Raw genomic sequence first — 18,178 nt, forward strand, 5'->3', positions numbered from 1 at the left:
TGCTACTGATGTTCATGACACTAATAGGTCTCTAATTAGCAGGATCAGATTTTTCCCCCTTTTATAAATTGGGACAATAATGACAAGTCCCCTGTCCTCTGGAATGCTTGCCGAATGCTCAATGCATTATGATTGCAAAGACTTATTTATCAATACAGTAATTCTTTTAAAGCATTCTTCAACTTGACTGACCACCTAACATTTGACACTTCAGTTTTCTACTTCTGCCTCTAAGTTTAACATCTATTTCTGTGTCACATGGTCAATATATTGCCAATATTTAAATATCAATATATTGCCGATATATATTGCCATCAGAGGGAGATGGTCACTTTCAATACACTTGCCCATCTTACAATTGGACACCAAATTTAACAATATGAAATGATCAATTGTGGATGTTTCAAGACCAAATAAAAATTCAGCATGGCTATCTCCCTCTACACTCCCATTAAAATAACTAATTCTAGCCTATTTAGTATTTGTAAAAGACAAAGTCCAGCATAATTACGGCCCTTATCCTTAGACTAAGAGGCAGTGGATAAGTCACCTCTGTTTCTGGCAGGAATTTATTACAAAAAAGCATACAGGGTATCATTGTTATATACTATTTGGGCATTAAAATCCCCTGCTACAGTCATAGAGGCTTCTGGATACAAAACTGTCATTTGGTTAATACATTCTTCCAATCCTAACCAGCTGTTCTTAACCAAAGATTTTTATTGCTGCAGGGGTATATAGACATTTATCAACAGCAAGCAAAATGCTCTAAACTTAATAGCTAAGGAGGTAGCAAGATGAGGCAAGGGGTCTGGTTTGGTGATAAAGCTCTAAGATTAGCAGAAACCATAATGCCCAGATCTCCTTTAGCTCATTCTATTCCTTCCAAATTTATGCCTCCCCAAACATTAGTTTGATGTGCAAGTTACAAGGACCTTAAATTGGATTTTAGGATCTTTATAATTATGTACTGAAATTTTGCTTCTGGCTACATAAAACAAATTGCATAATGCATTAATCAGGTTTATATTCTTGGCCTTGTCTTTTATCTGCATTTCAAAGATTGATCTATTAAAGTAGAAGGTAAACAAGGTTCAGGGGGTTGCCATGTAAACCTTCATTCAAAATAAATATCCCTGCAGTTTGCATATATACACTTGCAGTTAACCTGTTTAATCTTTGATTTTAATAACTAGCTATTTTATCATAATTATCAGGTATACACATAAAGGGTGCAGGTTGAGATGAATGGATCGATATTTAGAATACAATGTCCTGATGAATTGTGGGTTTCTGCAAGGGGTACATTGCTGGCTTTGCTTCTTGCTTCTTTAATATGACTCAATAAGTGAACCTTTGTTCTTGCCCCTTACTATGTTTTCTTCTTAATCTAGAGGCATACATTCTTCTCCTTTACTCTCTTCCCACAACTCACTCCCTCCCTGCCTTACACACACCGGAGGAGGGGGTGGCATAGGGTTGCAGAGGGACTTTATTGTTGAAATTTACCCATTGGTAAATTTGCAGATGAATAATATTTGAGGATTTTTAGAACAATTAGTCCTTATTTTTAAATAAAACTATGGTTAATAATAAATCTAAATAAACATCAATCTCTAAACTAAATCAGTGTTCACTACCAGATACATAGAATTAAAGGAAGTTTTCTATGAAAGTGAAGAATAAATCTTATATCTTAAATGTGAATGTTTACACTCTACCTGTAAACATTTCCTTTTATTTCCTGAAAATTAAATACTATAGTAGGATTCCCAGTAGAGATGTGTAATCCCTGGAAATCTCATTTGAACCCAAAGGATTTCTGCGGCATTTCCAATCTGGCAATTGGAAACATATCACCTCAGACTTTTTTTAAAATCGGGGACTAGAAATGTGCATTAAATAGTTGCGCGCACTGAGAAGCAAGATATGCAAACACGGTACTGTGTGTGTACATTGTCATTTTGGGAGGATGGTCTGAAACTACAACTTTAAATACATTTATGTACACAGTTTTTAATATTTTATCATACAGCCTATTCCCTTGGTAAATATCCTTTCAGTTTCATCATCTTACTGCTTTATGCTACATTCTAATTTAAAACAAAAACAAAAACCCTTGTCATTGTCAATTTTGTTTAGTTTACTACCTACATTTCAGTTTTCCCCCAGGATTATGTGATTTGTGCTCATCAAGTAGACTTTAAGGCAATCATTTGTTACTATTTTTCAGTTCCCATGATTTGTGCAAATGAAGTTGTGTGTTTTTCATCTCTTCTTCCCCTTCTTCCCACCAATATTGTGTATACAATGGCTGATTACTTTCACTTTTAGTTGAGTTGTCTTTCCCTCAAACAATATGGTTTAGACCCCTTCAGAATAACACAAAAAGCCATTGTAAGCCATGTAAAAATGTAAGCTGCAATGGGTTGTGGTATGTCCCTTTAGCCATTTTGAATATTTAGGCCCTGGAAATAGCTGCCAAGGTTTGACATGTCATCTGAATCTGCAGACAGAGATTGTTTGAAGGTTAAGCAGTCCTCAGACTCCTCTACAGTCATGGGTTGAGGGTTAACAATATGTTGTTAGGTTTGGGTAACACAACAAATAATGGCAACCCTTTGCAACGGGTTGAATGTTCCAAATAGCTGTCAGCATACCTCACAAGCTACCACAAAGCTTAGCCATGGTGGACTGCAGTGATCATGCAGATCCCTTCATCTTCCTAAACCCAGTGCTCCTGTTCCAGCCTGCCTCCACTTGCTTATTAGAAGCTTTTGCAGTTGGGAAGAGGATAAAAGAAACCTCCCTGCAGAGCACCTGTTCTTAAAAGGGGTACGAAAGAGGATAAGGCTTACAAGTTGTATTGTAAGCCGCCTAGGAGGGTATCAGCAGTTATAGATGGCCTACACACACACACATGTTTAGATAGTAGTGAGTAATCCAGCATGCTATTTGCTATCTAACCATACAAAAAGTTCTCTGCTGGTTTCATAAGAGTGTACATGTCCTTGTGATTAATAGTGTTTGACCAATCAAATAAGCAATTAATTGACCAGCATCCAAGTCCTGTAAACTTGGATCCAGCTTTCCTATGAGCAGAACTACACTCATGGGACACTTCTGCTAAAGGAAAGAGGAAAAGGCAATTTATGCCAGTTCCTTTTTTTCCCTTGTAGCCACTTGTAAAGCTTTTCTGGAGGGTGGCCACCCTCAGAATGTGCGGAAATGGTTCAGGGACTGTTGGGAGAATTGGCAAGCATTCTGCCTGCCTTCCTTAAGGAAGAGTTTTTGCTGGATCTCAGATCCTCCGCAAATGGGAAGTGCCCTTTCATTCACTGACATTCTAAGAGTACCTTATCTCTACCTTGTACATTAACGTCTCAGCCTGACATACCTCTTTCTGCTATATTAAAATTGCATTGTTAGTGTCTGGATACCACATGCTTTCAAGCTACACACTGTATGTGCAAAACAACTGTATGGATTTGGAGTATTTTGATGAAGAAGGATGGCTAACATTGCTTATATATGTTGTTGTAGTAATTTGATGTGTAGTTGAAGTATATGCCTCTCTGCAGTTGTAGTAATTTTACTTGTTTAATCATATTCCAAACAGGAAGGAAACTTGGCAGAGATGTTGCTCATTCACAGGCAGCAAGGACAAAAATGGAAAACAAGCTGTACTGCCTCTCCAGCAGTTGCTTGTTAAAGAGATACTGTGGTGTCCAACAGACACAAAGCAAAAGGTTGTGTTGAATAAGATGCAACCAAAGACCCATAGACACAAGAGAAAAAAGCCAAAGTGGTGATTCACTGATTGGGCATTTTGTAGAGGGTGCCAACAGAATTTTCTCCAATTACTTAATACCCCCACTGGTGCAGAAAGGGACCCCTTCTTTAGTCAAAGTTAAAATACTTACATCCCATTGAAATCTATGATGAATATAAGTACATGTTTAAATGCCTTTCATTAAAATAAATAGTGTTTACAAGTGCATAACTTTGGATGAATGGTGCCCATGTTTATCATGACAAAAACATTATCAAGAAGTGTGAGAAAAGCTTCCTTATACAGCTGGTCTAACTAAACATATGAAAGCACTGTTGAAATCCCACCTGTAGTTTGTAGGCTGTTTTTTTTTTTTTTTTTTCGAATTACCTTTGTAGCAACTATCAGAGTATGGCAGTTGATGTGCAATCAGTGGACTTCCAAAAGCACAGTCTCAGTTTGGGTTATCAGTTCTTGAGACCACTAGCAGCTTCTGTTTATGGAAACAACTCAAAACCTTAAGGGGCTGAATAGGCCTCAGGTGATCTCTTACCTTAATTCCTAACATTTGTGCTAGCATTATTAATACTTAGCAGTCCCATTGTGCTATGTATTGTACTAGACGGATGTCTCCCCACTCATGATCAAAGGCAACATGCACCAGAAGCTCAGAAAAGTACAAGGTAGCAGTGAGATTAAGATGAATAGCTGTCAGAGTACTTCACAATTGTCAGCTCCCATCAAGCTTTCTTTCATGGTTCACAGAACAGCACAGGGAGGCTTTTAAAGAAGGATCTGATCTGAGGATGTATGCAACAGCTGTTTTTCAGATGTTTGCAGTGAACTACTTCAATGCACTTTAATGCCCTGGGAGCAGGAAGAAGCTTGTTGTGAAGTTTGATCAAAAAGGTATCCCAAAAAGAGCAGAGGTTTAAACATTGCAATAAAATTGCTCTAATGAGGAATGCTGTACTCCTTGCAAACAAATCCTACTAACACTATCAGCAGTACTTCAGTTACAGGTAACCCATGCCAATTAGAATCGATCTGAGGATCTCAAGGAGAAACACAAACAGTGGCAAAATCCTGCAGTACATTTACAATCAAAACATTAACTTAAGACAAATCCAGAAATTCTCCTATATATTTCTGCATGATGGGCACAAACCAACTAGTCATTAGTAATTAGATATTTAACAGAGGGGAAGAGTACATATAGATACAGCAGACTTTCATATGAAATAAAAAACTGAAAGATAAATTATAAAATACGAGAAGTTTGAGGAGATATTGCAGGAATAGGATAGAAAACTGGATGTGAATACCACAGCATTAATTAATACATGAATTATATCATTTATTATCCCACCTTCCTGCCAATGAATTCAGGGTGACACACATGAATCTAGCTTCCCTTTTACCCTCACAGCAACTCTGTTGAGGTCATTAGGTTGAAAACAATGACACTGGCCCAAGATCAAGAGCTTCATGTCTGAGTGGAAATTTGAATCTGGGTTTTTGCAGGCCTAGTCTAATGACCTAAAGATATTTTCTTGCTCTTGTTGAGAATGTATTGTATATAAGTATAAAAGAAAAAGGATTAAGATGAACATGCACCATGATATATAAAATTGTATACACTGATGATTGATGAAGTCATAAAGATCTATTTCACATGTTACAAGACTGTTGGAAAAATTGCAAATCTTTCAAGAGAACGCCACCAAATTGGAATTGATATCAAGTTGGCAAGAGACTATAATATCCAAGGGAAATTCTCAGGAATTAAATAAGTGGGATTGTATCCAACTGATCCGTCTGCAAGCGGAATGGCCACTGCTGGTGGAATGGATCTACCATCCAAATCTGCTCCAGCGGGTTTATTAATATATGACTAAATTTTGACAGTTCACTAATGTTAGATAGATAGATGATTGGAACAGAAGGAACAAGTAAATGAATATTTCTCTTGTTACAGTGTCATATTAAAAAAAGACTTGAGTAGATCTTCAAACAACCATTATGCTCAAGCAATTTATCCAACATAAAACAATTATAGAGGAAAATAAAATCTGGATATATAGTTGCACACTGTCTGCCATTATGAAAAGATTCACAGCAAATAAATTACCAGTAAATATGTCCACATGAGAAAAGGCTTCAAGAGCTATATACAAAACTGCTTGCAGGATTTAAGGATTTTGTAACACAATGCTTGGTTGAGTACATGCAGTCTTAACGTCATAATATGACACTAAACATATTTAAAAGAGTTTTGCATGGTGTGCAACAAGTTGTATTTCTAGCTTCTCTACTAGTTTATTTCATATGGTTCAGTTTTGTATTACAAGCACATGTGTTTTTCTTTCCTAGAACTGCTGTATTTTGTGTATGGTAAAGGGTGTAGAACTATTTATTTGCAGCGGCACTCTATGCTTTGGCTAGTTTGTCTGCAGTACTGCCACTTCCCCATATTTTAGTCTTCTCTAGCAGGTTTAAAGATAATCTCTCACTGAGTCAGATTCCCCCAATAATCCATAAGCTCAACAGAACACCAGAATGGAAGTGGTCTGAAATTGTATTCTGAAGTTTCACTTCTGTTCTAAAATTAGAGCAATAGAACACACACAAGTTTTCTATATTATCTATCTGGTTAATTGAGATGCTGCAAGTCAGAATTCTCAGACAAATCTAATGAGACTTATACAGCAAGTCAAAGAGAAGTTAACTAAGAGTAGTTCACAAATACCTGACCTTAAATTAATCAGGATATGATTTTAATTGACAACTGCACTGCAGAATTAGTTGCAAATCAGAAGGTTCTTCAGCTTTACACATGCCTAGGACTCTTATGTCAAGCCCATCTGTTAGTGCAGTAAAACACAGTCAATTAATTTAAATAAAGACTGTTTAAATGAATGATTTAGAGCACAGTCCTAAAATATTGCTGCTTAATAGACTGAGGGTTCTTTTGTTACATGTTTTGGGCTTATCTAGCTGAACTAACATGTGCGCAGGATAGGCAAAGCAGAGACTAAGTTCTTAGTATCCTAGTTCCCTTTGCTTCCCCTCTCCATCATCCCATCTGCTTTTAACTTTCCCCAAACAGTTCCAGAATTGCCTTTGTGTAACCTCAAAAAATAGCCATTGGGATGCATTCACCCATAGTTTCAAGGAGCTAAGAAATGATCCAATCAGATTTCTATTTCTTGAAGTCATGGCAGTTTTTGAAGTCTTGTTGGATGGAACAAGGGCAACCACAGGATTGTTCTGTCCGAGCATGAATTAAATCAGCGGGAATATTTCCTAAACAGGAGTGCAAATTTAACCATGAAAACGTGTTAATTAACTCAATAGAATGTTATTTACACTTAGTCTTACAATTGATCATTGCATTTATTTGTTACACTGCACGTTTTATATGATTTCATTTTAAAATATTCCTGTATACAGTTTTTATTTATTTTTATTTAAAATATTTATACCCCGCCCTACATACAAAAGCGTCTCAGGGCGGCTTACAAAAATCAGAAACAGATAATTTAACAAGTAGCAATAATTAAATATACACACAAAACCAATAACAATTCACAAATGAAAATCAAAACAAAATCAAGATCAAAAATAAAAAAAATCAAATCCAAAAAGCCACTGTGAAGTTAAAACCTGATTAAAATTCCTAACAATTAAAATGATGGGCAAATAAAAAGGTATACCGTTTTCCCCAAAAATAAGACCTAACCAGAAAATAAGATAAAGTGGAAAAAATCAAGCAGTTGTCTTAACAACCAGCAACTATGACTGAAACCTTTACCTGAGGCATTTACTGTGCATTTGTCATTCCCTTACTCATGGTTATTTACAGGTTGTTCAGACAACCATTATCTTCTAGTTTTACTTCTGTTTCTAAACAACACTTTTGGAGAGAGTTTTTTGAACAAGAAAAATTCAGTATTATTTGAGAAAGCATATGAACCACCTTTTGTCTTTTACCTTTTGTGTAATTGTGCTATTCCATTATACTCACCACTTTCTTTAGGTGATGTAGCAAAAAAGCAGAAAAGGGGAAAAAGCTTTTCTTACAATACTTAGATCTCTATTCTGTGATGAAACTGCAAGTAGATAAGTTTTCATGTATAAATATGGAAATACAGGAATTTGGGTATTGGAGAATTTGTCTTTTTTCTCTTTCCAATATTGCTCCTTTCTGCTAAAGTTTGCCTCACAAAAAACAGATTAATAAATGCAAATTAAATGCCCATGACTGATAGGTTGAAGCAAGATCTGAGGAATGTGCAGAGAAGCCATTTGGGAGATGCATCTCTGGGTTTTCCCTCTGGGTTCTGTTCCTGACTGGGCCCTTTGATTCTCTTATTTTCCCACTAGAGCTGACTCAGTCTGACACAAGTCAAAGTTGCACTTGGATTTCTGCTTTTAACCTGGGCTTTGATATATTCAAGTTTTTTTTAAAGCTCATGAAATTTGTACAATTTTTTGTTTTCAATACTTCACACAAATTGCCTGAGATTTAAAAACAAAATTTGCAAATCACAACCTATTTTAAGTACGCCAAGTGTTGGTTATCTATTTATTTATTTTATATACTGTCTTATATTTTCAAAAAAATATCAAGATGGTATACAAAAGAAATACATTAGAACTTGGCAGCAGTACTTGATTTAAAATAGAATAGATTTATATTAAAACTAACTTTTAAATAACTGGGTAGATAAAGTTTTGGCCCAGTGTCTAAATAGAGAATATTGGATCCATGCTTGGTATTACAACAACTGTGTAAATAAAAATATTGAAGCAAGGTTTATGTTTGCAGGAGCAACATTGTTAAAATCTTACTTCACGTTTTCATGTCAGAGTACTAGAACTGATCAATTGTGTGCACTTTCATCTGATTATTTTGATAGTTGCAAATATTGCTGTCATGTGACATGTTTATCTGAACAAATAGCAAATATTGAATTTTGTTAATCTGTTAAACCAGTAACACTTTAAAAAGGTCTCTGAGGAATGCATTTCTGAATTGTATATAACAGGTAATACAATACATAGTAAATTAACTTTTCTAATTAACTAAATTTTGACCACAGGTTCTACAGATTGTATGTTGATATGGCATGATCTATTAGCCTCAGGGATGTAGTGGGTGGGTTGGCAGAAAGGAACACTACCATCAGTGGGGTGTGTGCATCTGACTTGAGGACCTTGGCAGGTGCTAAAATGCGGCATTCTGAGAAAAGGGGATCATGTCTGGACCTGAGGCCCCTCTGTTCTGTTTGGAGCTTTCTCTGGATCAGTTTTAAGGCAGCCCTAACTGAACTACATTGCAGTAATCCTGCACCATGTCCAGGAGAGGTTGCAGCTGGCAAGCCAGTTGGAGATGGTATTGGAAAAAATGGAGATGGAAAATGGATGGAGATGGAAAAAAGTATTTTCAGTTGCTACAATCACTTGGGACTTCAGCAACAGTGATGGATCTTAGATTACTCCCAGACCTCGAACGTGCTCTTTCAGAGAGTGCTACCATATCCAGAACAAGCAGTGAACCTGAGTCAGGAACCAGTCACTCACATTGCCTCTATCTTGCCAAGATTCTATTTCAATTTATTTGCTCTCATCTAGCCCATCACCGGGTCCAGACAGTGATCTAGAACTTGAACAGCATCACCAGATTCAGTAGCCACAGAAATAGAGTAGTATGTCATCAGTATACTAATATCATTTGGCCCTAAATCACTAATTGGGGACAGGATAGGAATGTGCAGAACCCTGTAGCTGCGCTGCCAAGAACCTGAGGAATAGTTGCCCAGCATAACTTTCTGAAATTGACACCACAGATTAGACTGGAAGCACCGTAACAAAGTGTCCCCATTACCTCAGCCACAGAGTTGATCTAGGAAGCCACAGAGTTGATCATTGATGGTATTGAAAGCTGATGAAAGATTGAGTAGGATTAACAAAATCACACTCCCTCTGTTCCTCTAAAAAAATAAAGGACCTCCATCAGGGTGACAAAGAATGATTCAGTCTCATAACTAGGTGAAAGGCTGGATTGAACTGGGACTGATGTCCTCCATGAGTACCTGCAGTTGCACTGCACAACCCTCACAGGTACCTTATCTAAATCAGTGTAACCAGCAAGACTTCTTTTGCACAGCTGAAAATGTCCCAGCTGCCTCATTCTTGTTAGCACGACAACTACTAGGCTGGGTGGGCTTGCTAAATGCAAGCAAGGATGGTTTTTAAGAAAAGACTGCTTACTGGGAGCAGGGTTGTGAGGGCTGGTTGAAGCGCCAGTGTCCTGTGTTTCTCAGAAGAAGAGCATCAATGTTAAGTCTAGAACAACCTGAACTCTGACACTGTTGGGGAAATGTCCTGAAAAAAGAAAGCCTAACATACTGTTAAAGCTGCGTAGGCCTATGGTTTAATTGTTAACACTGGATCCATTTCTTCTGTGAGTGTCTCACAATTAGAGGGTTGGTTTTAAGCTTTAGAGCCCTAAATAGCATTGGGCTACATTACCCTAAGGAACATCTCTCAGAATATAAAGTTTTTAGCTAGGTAGGTACATATGAGAAGATACGTTGTTCAGAGCTTTAAAGGTTAAAACCAGCCTTGAATTGGGCATTGTAGCTGGCTGGCAGCCAGTGCAGATGAAGAAGCACTGTGGGTTATAACCCCTGGTGGGTTCCAGCAATCATTCTGACATGTAGTTACACACAATGGCTGGTTTTATGGGGTAGGTGCAACAGGGATGGTGTTCAGTCACTTAGGGAGGTGGCACACGTAAAAGTAATGGCTCTGTAATGTAACAGTTTTTCAGTTAAATTATAGGCCTGTGCATCTTTGCCCTAACATTACATTTGTTGCTCATCTTCCAGAGTTTTTCCCCAACAAACCAAAGTTTAGTTTTGCTCCCAACTTCCAAAAAGATCTCAGAGCCATAGGCACACTGCTGGTTAGCCAGCCATCACAGGCCTACTCCCAGTCTGTAGTCCTTTTCCTTCCCATGAGTAAAGAATATGCAGTTCGAAGAAGTCCACCAAACCATCACAATATGATCACATTAGCCAGTCCCAGTTAGCAGTCTAGATGTTCTATTTGCATTCATGAAGTTTCTAGACCCAGTTTTCAAGGACAGTGCAACATATAATAGATTGCAAAATTATAAGATCACTGGAGCATAACTGTTGAAAGGCTAATTCTGTCCAGGTGGGATCTTAGTTGGTATATTGACCTGTGCTGATGAGAAGGCTCCTGAGTCTATAGTGACAGTTGCAACTCTAAGAATACCCCCAAAGTATATACCTGCCCCTTTAGGCAGAATGCAAGCTCCATCAGAACAAGTTGAATGCCCCTTAACAGGACAAATAACGTACTCCATAACATTTATTGCTAGTTCAGATTTGGTGTCCATTTATTTGCCCTCATCCAGTCGAGACTCTTCTCCAACCACTGGTTCGGAACATCAACTGTTTCACCTGTATTAGATGAAAGGGAGAGGTATGCCTTAGTGTACATATTGATGGCACCTCACTCCACATTCCAAGATGACATCTCACAGAGTTTTTATCAAGTGCAGGCTGCAGATAATATCCCAAGCCTTGTCTGGTATCCCCAAGCTCAATCATTTGTCATTGCCAAGAAGTGGGGAGAGCAGTCTAGAAACTGTATGGTTGCTGCAGTGGAAGCCTCGCTCCTAGAGTAGCCCTGGAATTTTCTAGGAATTGGTGATTGCAGGTGCCTGCCTATAGGGCATTCTAGGCATCCTTTTGCTTGCATGATAAATTAGTACAGTGGCCCTAAGGTTACTGCACTCCTTAATATCTCCTTTTTGGGAGGCTGGAATATAGATTGAATATTTTCAATCTGAACTATTGTTTTGCATTCCATATTTGCTGGGACATTCTTCTTAGTGTTTAAAATTATTCAGTCTCTGCAGAGGTATTACTCAAGGTAATTTGCACCTTCCAATAATTCTTCTTCAAATGAGTCTGTCATCCTTTTATCCCTTCTGTATAGTTCTTCCATGTACTGTTTTTCCTTCTCTTTATTATATTTTGGTCAGATGGAATATTAGAACATAAAAAGCCATGTTGACTCAGATCAAAGGTCCATCCTGTCCAGCACTTTGTACACATGGTGGGAGGATCCTCCCTCAGGATCCTCCAGCAGGATGGGTGCAAGATCTCCACCTGTTCAAGCTCCTCAGCAAGTTCTGTATGCTTTCATACCATGTCTGGTAAAGGAGGTAGCACATAGTCAGCAAGGCTGATAACCGCTGATAGCCTCCTCTTCCATGAATCTGTCCAGTCCCTTTTTAAAGCCATCCAAATGGGTAGCCTTCACCACCTCCCATGGCTGCGAATTCCAGGTTTAACTATATGTTGTGTGATAGTATGTTAGTCCTTCAGAATTCCTGATTTAGGAATTTTTGTTTGATTTTTCAGATTGTCTGAGAGAAGCTCTTGTTTTTCTCTTTTGTTGTTCTCTTCTATTTCTTTGCAGTGGCCATTGCAGTATTTATTTTTGTATATGAGAGTCATTGAAATGTTGCATTCAGGTTTCTGACCTAACTCTTGTCACCTTTTACATTTGCTTTTTGCCTACCTTTTGCATTGTCAGTGTTTCTTCAGTCACCCATACAGGCTTTTTCTTTCTTTTTTGCTGCAGGAATTGTCTTCCCTAATAATGCCTCTGGTTTTAGTGTGCAGTGCATCCAGTTCGCAGTCAATTGAGTTCAAAAGCCAAGAAGAGCAAAGATCAAACATATATATGGTTGGCTGAACATGGTCAGCTACTCTGACTAATGAGTTTAGGGAGTGAATAAGCTTATTTTAGAAGACTTTTATTTAGAGATGACTTTAAAAAATCACTTGGATTGCCTTCTGTGAAAAGGGTGTTCTGTGCTCTGAATAACTATGGGTTCATTATGGATTTTGGGTACCCAGTCTCCCATCACTCTTTGCCTTGTATTTGTTCTTGCCTTGTATGTTATTTGTCTTTCAGCCTTACCAATATGCCTTCAATGAAATGGCTGTTGGCCATGGCTACGAAGACTGTCATGTAGTGAATTAGCCATGGCAGCTAATTTGTGACAGTGCCCACAGTTCTTTCCCAGGAGGTTTGGGCCCATTGTCCAGAAGAGAAGAGGAATGACTCTATTCAATTCTACCAATGATTTGTCCTCACATGTGCTTATGTGTAGTTATTACCTAAATAATAACTGTTTTCAGATAATACTAATGTTTTGCTTGTCTGACCATGTGTAGGAAGAATACTGACGGTTAAATTGCTGCCTTTATACTGTTAAACTCTGCAATAAAGTGGGGATGTCAAGAGTCTCCACTCCTCTACCACCTGGAGAAATGTCCAGTGGGCCTGTAGCTGAAAGCTGGTGTTACACGCAGGTAAACTAAGATAATGCTTTTGTACAAGCTTTAAGAAGTAAAACTATCATAGATATAGTCCCTAACAATAATGGTAGTGCCAAGCTTGGAAGGATCATCCAAAGAATGGACCAGCCATTCTGGTTACAAAAAGAAGAAGAATCAGAAGGTTTAAAAAATTGAAATAAGGCTAGCAAACCAAGAAAAGCACATAGTTTACCAAAATAAGGATCCAGTGCAATTACAGATTCACATTAAAATATTAAAAGGCAATCCTGTGCAAGTCTGGACAGAAATAGCTTGCAGGTGGGGTATGCTGGGAGTTGTAGGCTTCTTTCTGTCTAAATGTGCATGGGAATGCACTAAATAGATCACTGTAGGCAAGAGATAAAATGTTGTTGTTTGCTAAAATATTAGAAGGAACATGATGCTCATAAAATCTGTAAGTCTTTAACTTGACCCTGAAAAACATATAGTACCTCATCATGTAGCCATTTCATTATGAATGATTTGAGGAATCCATACTGCTATGTTTTTGGACAAGTGCAGTTAACAGCTCTAACAAAAATATATGCAACATACAATTTACAGAAGTTATATTCTGTTTTATAACAAATCATGTAAAACCACAGACACACGCAAAATACACATACAAATCTACCTCTGCCTATTCAAGTTTCAGAACCAAAGTTACTCCTTCGACAAATGCCATACTTGGTTAATAAAAAGTTTGGGTCTTTTCATAGCAAACCTGTTTCAAGCTTTTATTTTTCTTCCTCTTCTTCCTCCTTGTTTGTATGTTACAGTTGTGATTCATTAAACCTGGACCAGCAACATAAATTTCCCAAGAATGAGTATATTGTAATTGCAAAGTTTTATTGACCCTGTTGTCTGTCACAATTACCAGCAAAACAATATTCCTGAAGCAAAGAAGGGGCCTCTGAAGAATTAAGCAGCTTGCTCAAATGTAACAAAACAAATTTGTAGCTGACCTAGTCTTTTCCAACCTGTATCTGGAGAGAGATACTCCAGATTTTTGATTGTAGCTCCCATTAGCCTCCATTCGATATGGTCAATGGTCAGGAATGATGGGAAATGTAGTCCAAAGTATCTGGAGGGACCAAGGTTTGGAAGCCTTGAGCTAATGCAATCTTATTGTTAAACATTGCCTTTTAAACCATTTCTACAATATAAATTTAAATGATTCTTAATTCTGCAAGGGAATGGTTTTTCATTTAGCAGTTTAAATTATGCAGCTGAGCCTTCTTCTTCAGAAACTGCTCTTAAAAAATACAAGCTGGAGAAAAGTGAACCTGGCAAGTTTATGTGATTGTCTACATCTTTTATTCAGGTTAAAGTTGTAAAATTTTCTTATATGTGGACCATTAATAACTTTAGTTTCTGCCGAGAAGAAATGGGTGAAGTTTTAAAGAGCTCTACCTTTTCATCAGGGCCGAATGACAAAATGAAATGGTAAGATGGTATTAGTCATTTCATTTTCCTTTACATATACAGTCTTGTGATTCTATGAACATATCGTGAATCAAGTTGAGTTCATAGTACTATATCCCTCCTCGATTGTTAAAACAGTTTCACTGTTTTATCAGTGAAAAACTGCAAGGGCTTATTGGCCACAATTCAGGAAGCTTTAGATTTCACTGTTTGAAACATAATTTGTGATATAATAGAGTAGTGTGATGGTGTGAACAGTGATTTGGACTGAGGGAACGGGTTTGAATATAATTTTTTCCACTGAGCAACCACATGGTTCACATGGTTGTCTCATCACACGTGATTTTCTCACTGGACAAATGTACACCTCACACTAAGCCACCCTGAGAATAAGGCACAGTAGGTGTCTGGCTTTTCATTTACCCCAGCAGTTGATCACAACCTGCTTGGCAGTTGGCCATGACTTATCCCTCAGTCAGGCTCTGTAGTTTCAACCACTGGTACTTATCCCATGGGCCTTTGCTGCAGAAAGCCTCATTTACCCTCTTCATGTCGGCACACTTTCTGCAGTTGTTCCAGTAGGTTTGCTGCTTCACTACTGCTCTTGCCAAGCCCACCTGGGCCACCAGTGACAGCCATTCCACTGAAAGCCTCACTGGCAAAGGGAGCAATCACTGGCTTGGTATTCCTCATTGTGATCGCAAGCCCTTTATGCAGGCTTCTGTCTCCTCTCTTCTTTTTTGCAGATTACTGTTTGCATCCTTCAGTGGCAGTCTCTCCAAACTGCTGAAGCAACACACAGGAGGGACTGTCACTGGTTCACCTCACCACTTAAAAATATTAAGCACAAAAAATGCTTTTTTATCTTGATTTAAAAAACTCAGATGTGAGCAAGTAGGCAATGCAGTCTGATGGAGGTCTGAAATGGGCAGCCTTGTTTGGGCAATGTCTTGCAAAGTTTCTCCTATCAGAATGCCAGAAGTATCTACCATGGGCATTTGCAAGAAGGGAATGCAAAGATGTTTCTTTTTACTTTGCTCTCCCCTGACTTCAGTCAATTTGACTTCAGTACACTGCTACAATTCTAACTGTATCATGCACACCGTCTCTCCATACATACCCATGCACACGCACAGAGTTTTAGCTAGTTTGATTTTTGAATGCCAAATGCCTTGGTATTCTTCTGTTTATGTGATTTTATGTAATAGTATTTAATTTTATTTAAATTATAAGCCACTTGTTGGGAACTTTGCTTAGGGATCTTAGAAAGCAAGAAGGACCTTAGAGATCATTGATGCCCAGTCAGTGTTTCTAAGACTTGCTTATTCTTCTTTTCAGGTGCCTGAGGGTAAATCCAAAAGGGTTAGATGATGAAAGCAAAGATTACCTTTCATTATATTTACTTCTAGTTAGTTGTCCAAAAAGTGAAGTAAGAGCAAAATTTAAATTTTCTCTTTTAAATGCCAAAAGAGAAGAAACAAAAGCAATGGGTAAGTGTATTTAAAATTCTTAAGCATGAATAGCTAACTTTCAGATATAAATAATGGAACAAGGAATAAATTCTTGGATTTTGCCTATTTCTACTTACCAAAGAGAAATAGATATAATTGACATAATCCAAACTTTTATCCTTTTTATACCTCTAGAAGCTTCTCATTTCATGCGTACAAAAAAGACCTTTCAAGAAAGGCTTCTACTCATTCATAAATTTGATACTTATCAGCACTGCATATCATCTATGTTTTCTTTGTGCAATTTCAATTATGATAGCTGCTTGTATGTCTAAACTCAATGGCAGGAAAGGTGGTTGTTTACATTCAGATATGAGTTTTATTGCTTGTTCATTCATTTGGATAGTTATTATTGTAAAAGCAATGGTGAAAAGCAATGGTATAATTGTAGTTTTCTAACTCTCTAATTCCTGCCAACCTTGCAGTTCGAAAGCATGCAAATGCAAGTAGGTAAAAAGGCACCACTTCGGTGGGCAGGTAACAGCGTTCCGTGCACTTCGGTGTTTAGTCATGCCGGCCACATGACCACGGAGACTGTCTGTTGACAAACGCTGGCTCCCTCGGCTAGGAAACGGAGATGAGCACCGCCCCCTAGAGTCAGGCATGACTGGACTTAACGTCAAGGGGAAGCCTTTACCTTTACCTCTCTAATAATTGTATTTTTTAAATTTGTGATGTAACTTCTTAGAATATTTTTTTTCAGGACATTTTGACGAATATCCAAATGTTGCCAGGTAGAATATTTATTCTGTATTTTAGCAAATTCTAAGAAAACTGTTCTACAATTGCAGTAATATTTGGTTTAAAAATCTGCTCTACACATATTTTTCCTGATTTTTTTTTCATTCCCAGATCCCCACTTACGTTTTTATCCCACATTTTAGCCAAAAAGCTCCCAAAGGAGCTTACATGAGATGAATAAAAAAAAGATGGTCCCTGCCCTCAGACTTAACAATCTAAATAACATGATATGAAAAGAAAAAAGGGGTAAGGAATAAACAGGAAAAAATCAAACTCAGGCATGCATTCTTAAAATAGTTATAATTCTTATGATCAGCCAGGTTGTAAACAGTGTAGAGAGATTGTTGTTCAGGTTGTTTGGTATAGCTGATGGAGGAATCCTGCCCACCCCCATCTTTCTCCCTCTTTCCTGTAGCCTGAGGGAAGGGTAGTTTCCCGGAGAAAGCAGAGATAGGGAAGGTCTGATCTCAGTAGATCAGATGGAAGAGCTACACTTTCCATCTTTCTGTCTGTTGTAACCTGATGGCATTATGACTGAATATAGGTGTGCATAGTTGGATTTTTTTCCTACTCACTTTAATCCCAAACAAGCAAATGGAAGCTGCTGCCTGCTTTCATTGAGGGATTTTCATAACCATGTTTGTGTGAATCTAGATTGTAGTGTGCACACACAACTGTATATATCACACAAGACTATGAATCAGAGCAACTTTGGCCTTTATTCTTTTGCTGTAGGCTCACGTTGCATCAAATCTGTTTTCTACTTTGTAAGATCTGATGTGCCCTTCATTATATGGTTCTTTAATAGACTAGATTTATCCCACAATTCCACTGTTTTCTCCCCCAAGCTTTTCCTGGAATTTGGGGAATGGAATGAAGAGCTGCAGAAGGTGAAGCAGGAGTGTCGATGGGGAATAAATGGAAACTGTGGACATAAGTGAACAGAAGATTTCTACTGTTCTAATACAAAGTCACAGTTGGATATAGCCTAGTATCTTCAAAGATCTAGATTGCTGCCAGCATTTGGTTTTTACAAAATATTTTTATTGGTATTTTAGGAAATACAAATTTTTCCTTAGATGTATCAGCTTAGAACCAGAATAATAGAAATGACTCAGTGCTCTGAATGTAGGGGGAAATTTCTTATCTCTTCTTGCTCACTATAGCCCCTAATAAAACCTCTCCTTGGGTCAGATATATCTAAGAAATGACTATTTTAGGAGTGCAGAGGGAGATAATTGGGCAGTGGTAGCAATTGAATTGACTAGTCCTCTTTAGTGAGTATTACCTCTTTACTG

General features: G+C 37.8%; 1 protein-coding gene across 2 annotated transcripts in view; it reads left to right on the forward strand.

The window, feature by feature from the left end:
* The window catches only part of SPOPL (speckle type BTB/POZ protein like), a 47,321-nt gene that overhangs the window by 15,997 nt on the left and 13,146 nt on the right, over positions 1 to 18,178 (forward strand). The window contains exons 2-4 of one of the 2 annotated variants that reach the window (XM_044437941.1): positions 13,060 to 13,197; positions 14,528 to 14,649; positions 15,967 to 16,118. In XM_044437941.1, the coding sequence (XP_044293876.1) occupies positions 13,120 to 13,197; positions 14,528 to 14,649; positions 15,967 to 16,118 (352 nt within the window). In that variant the 5' untranslated portion in view covers positions 13,060 to 13,119. Of the gene's footprint in view, positions 1 to 7,489; positions 13,198 to 14,527; positions 14,650 to 15,966; positions 16,119 to 18,178 lie in introns of those variants that run through there. The other variant, XM_044437942.1, reaches the window with a different exon arrangement.

This window comes from Varanus komodoensis, unplaced genomic scaffold (genome assembly GCF_004798865.1).
Source record: "Varanus komodoensis strain SLA01 unplaced genomic scaffold, ASM479886v1 scaffold32, whole genome shotgun sequence".
NCBI classification, from domain to species: Eukaryota; Metazoa; Chordata; class Lepidosauria; order Squamata; family Varanidae; genus Varanus; species Varanus komodoensis.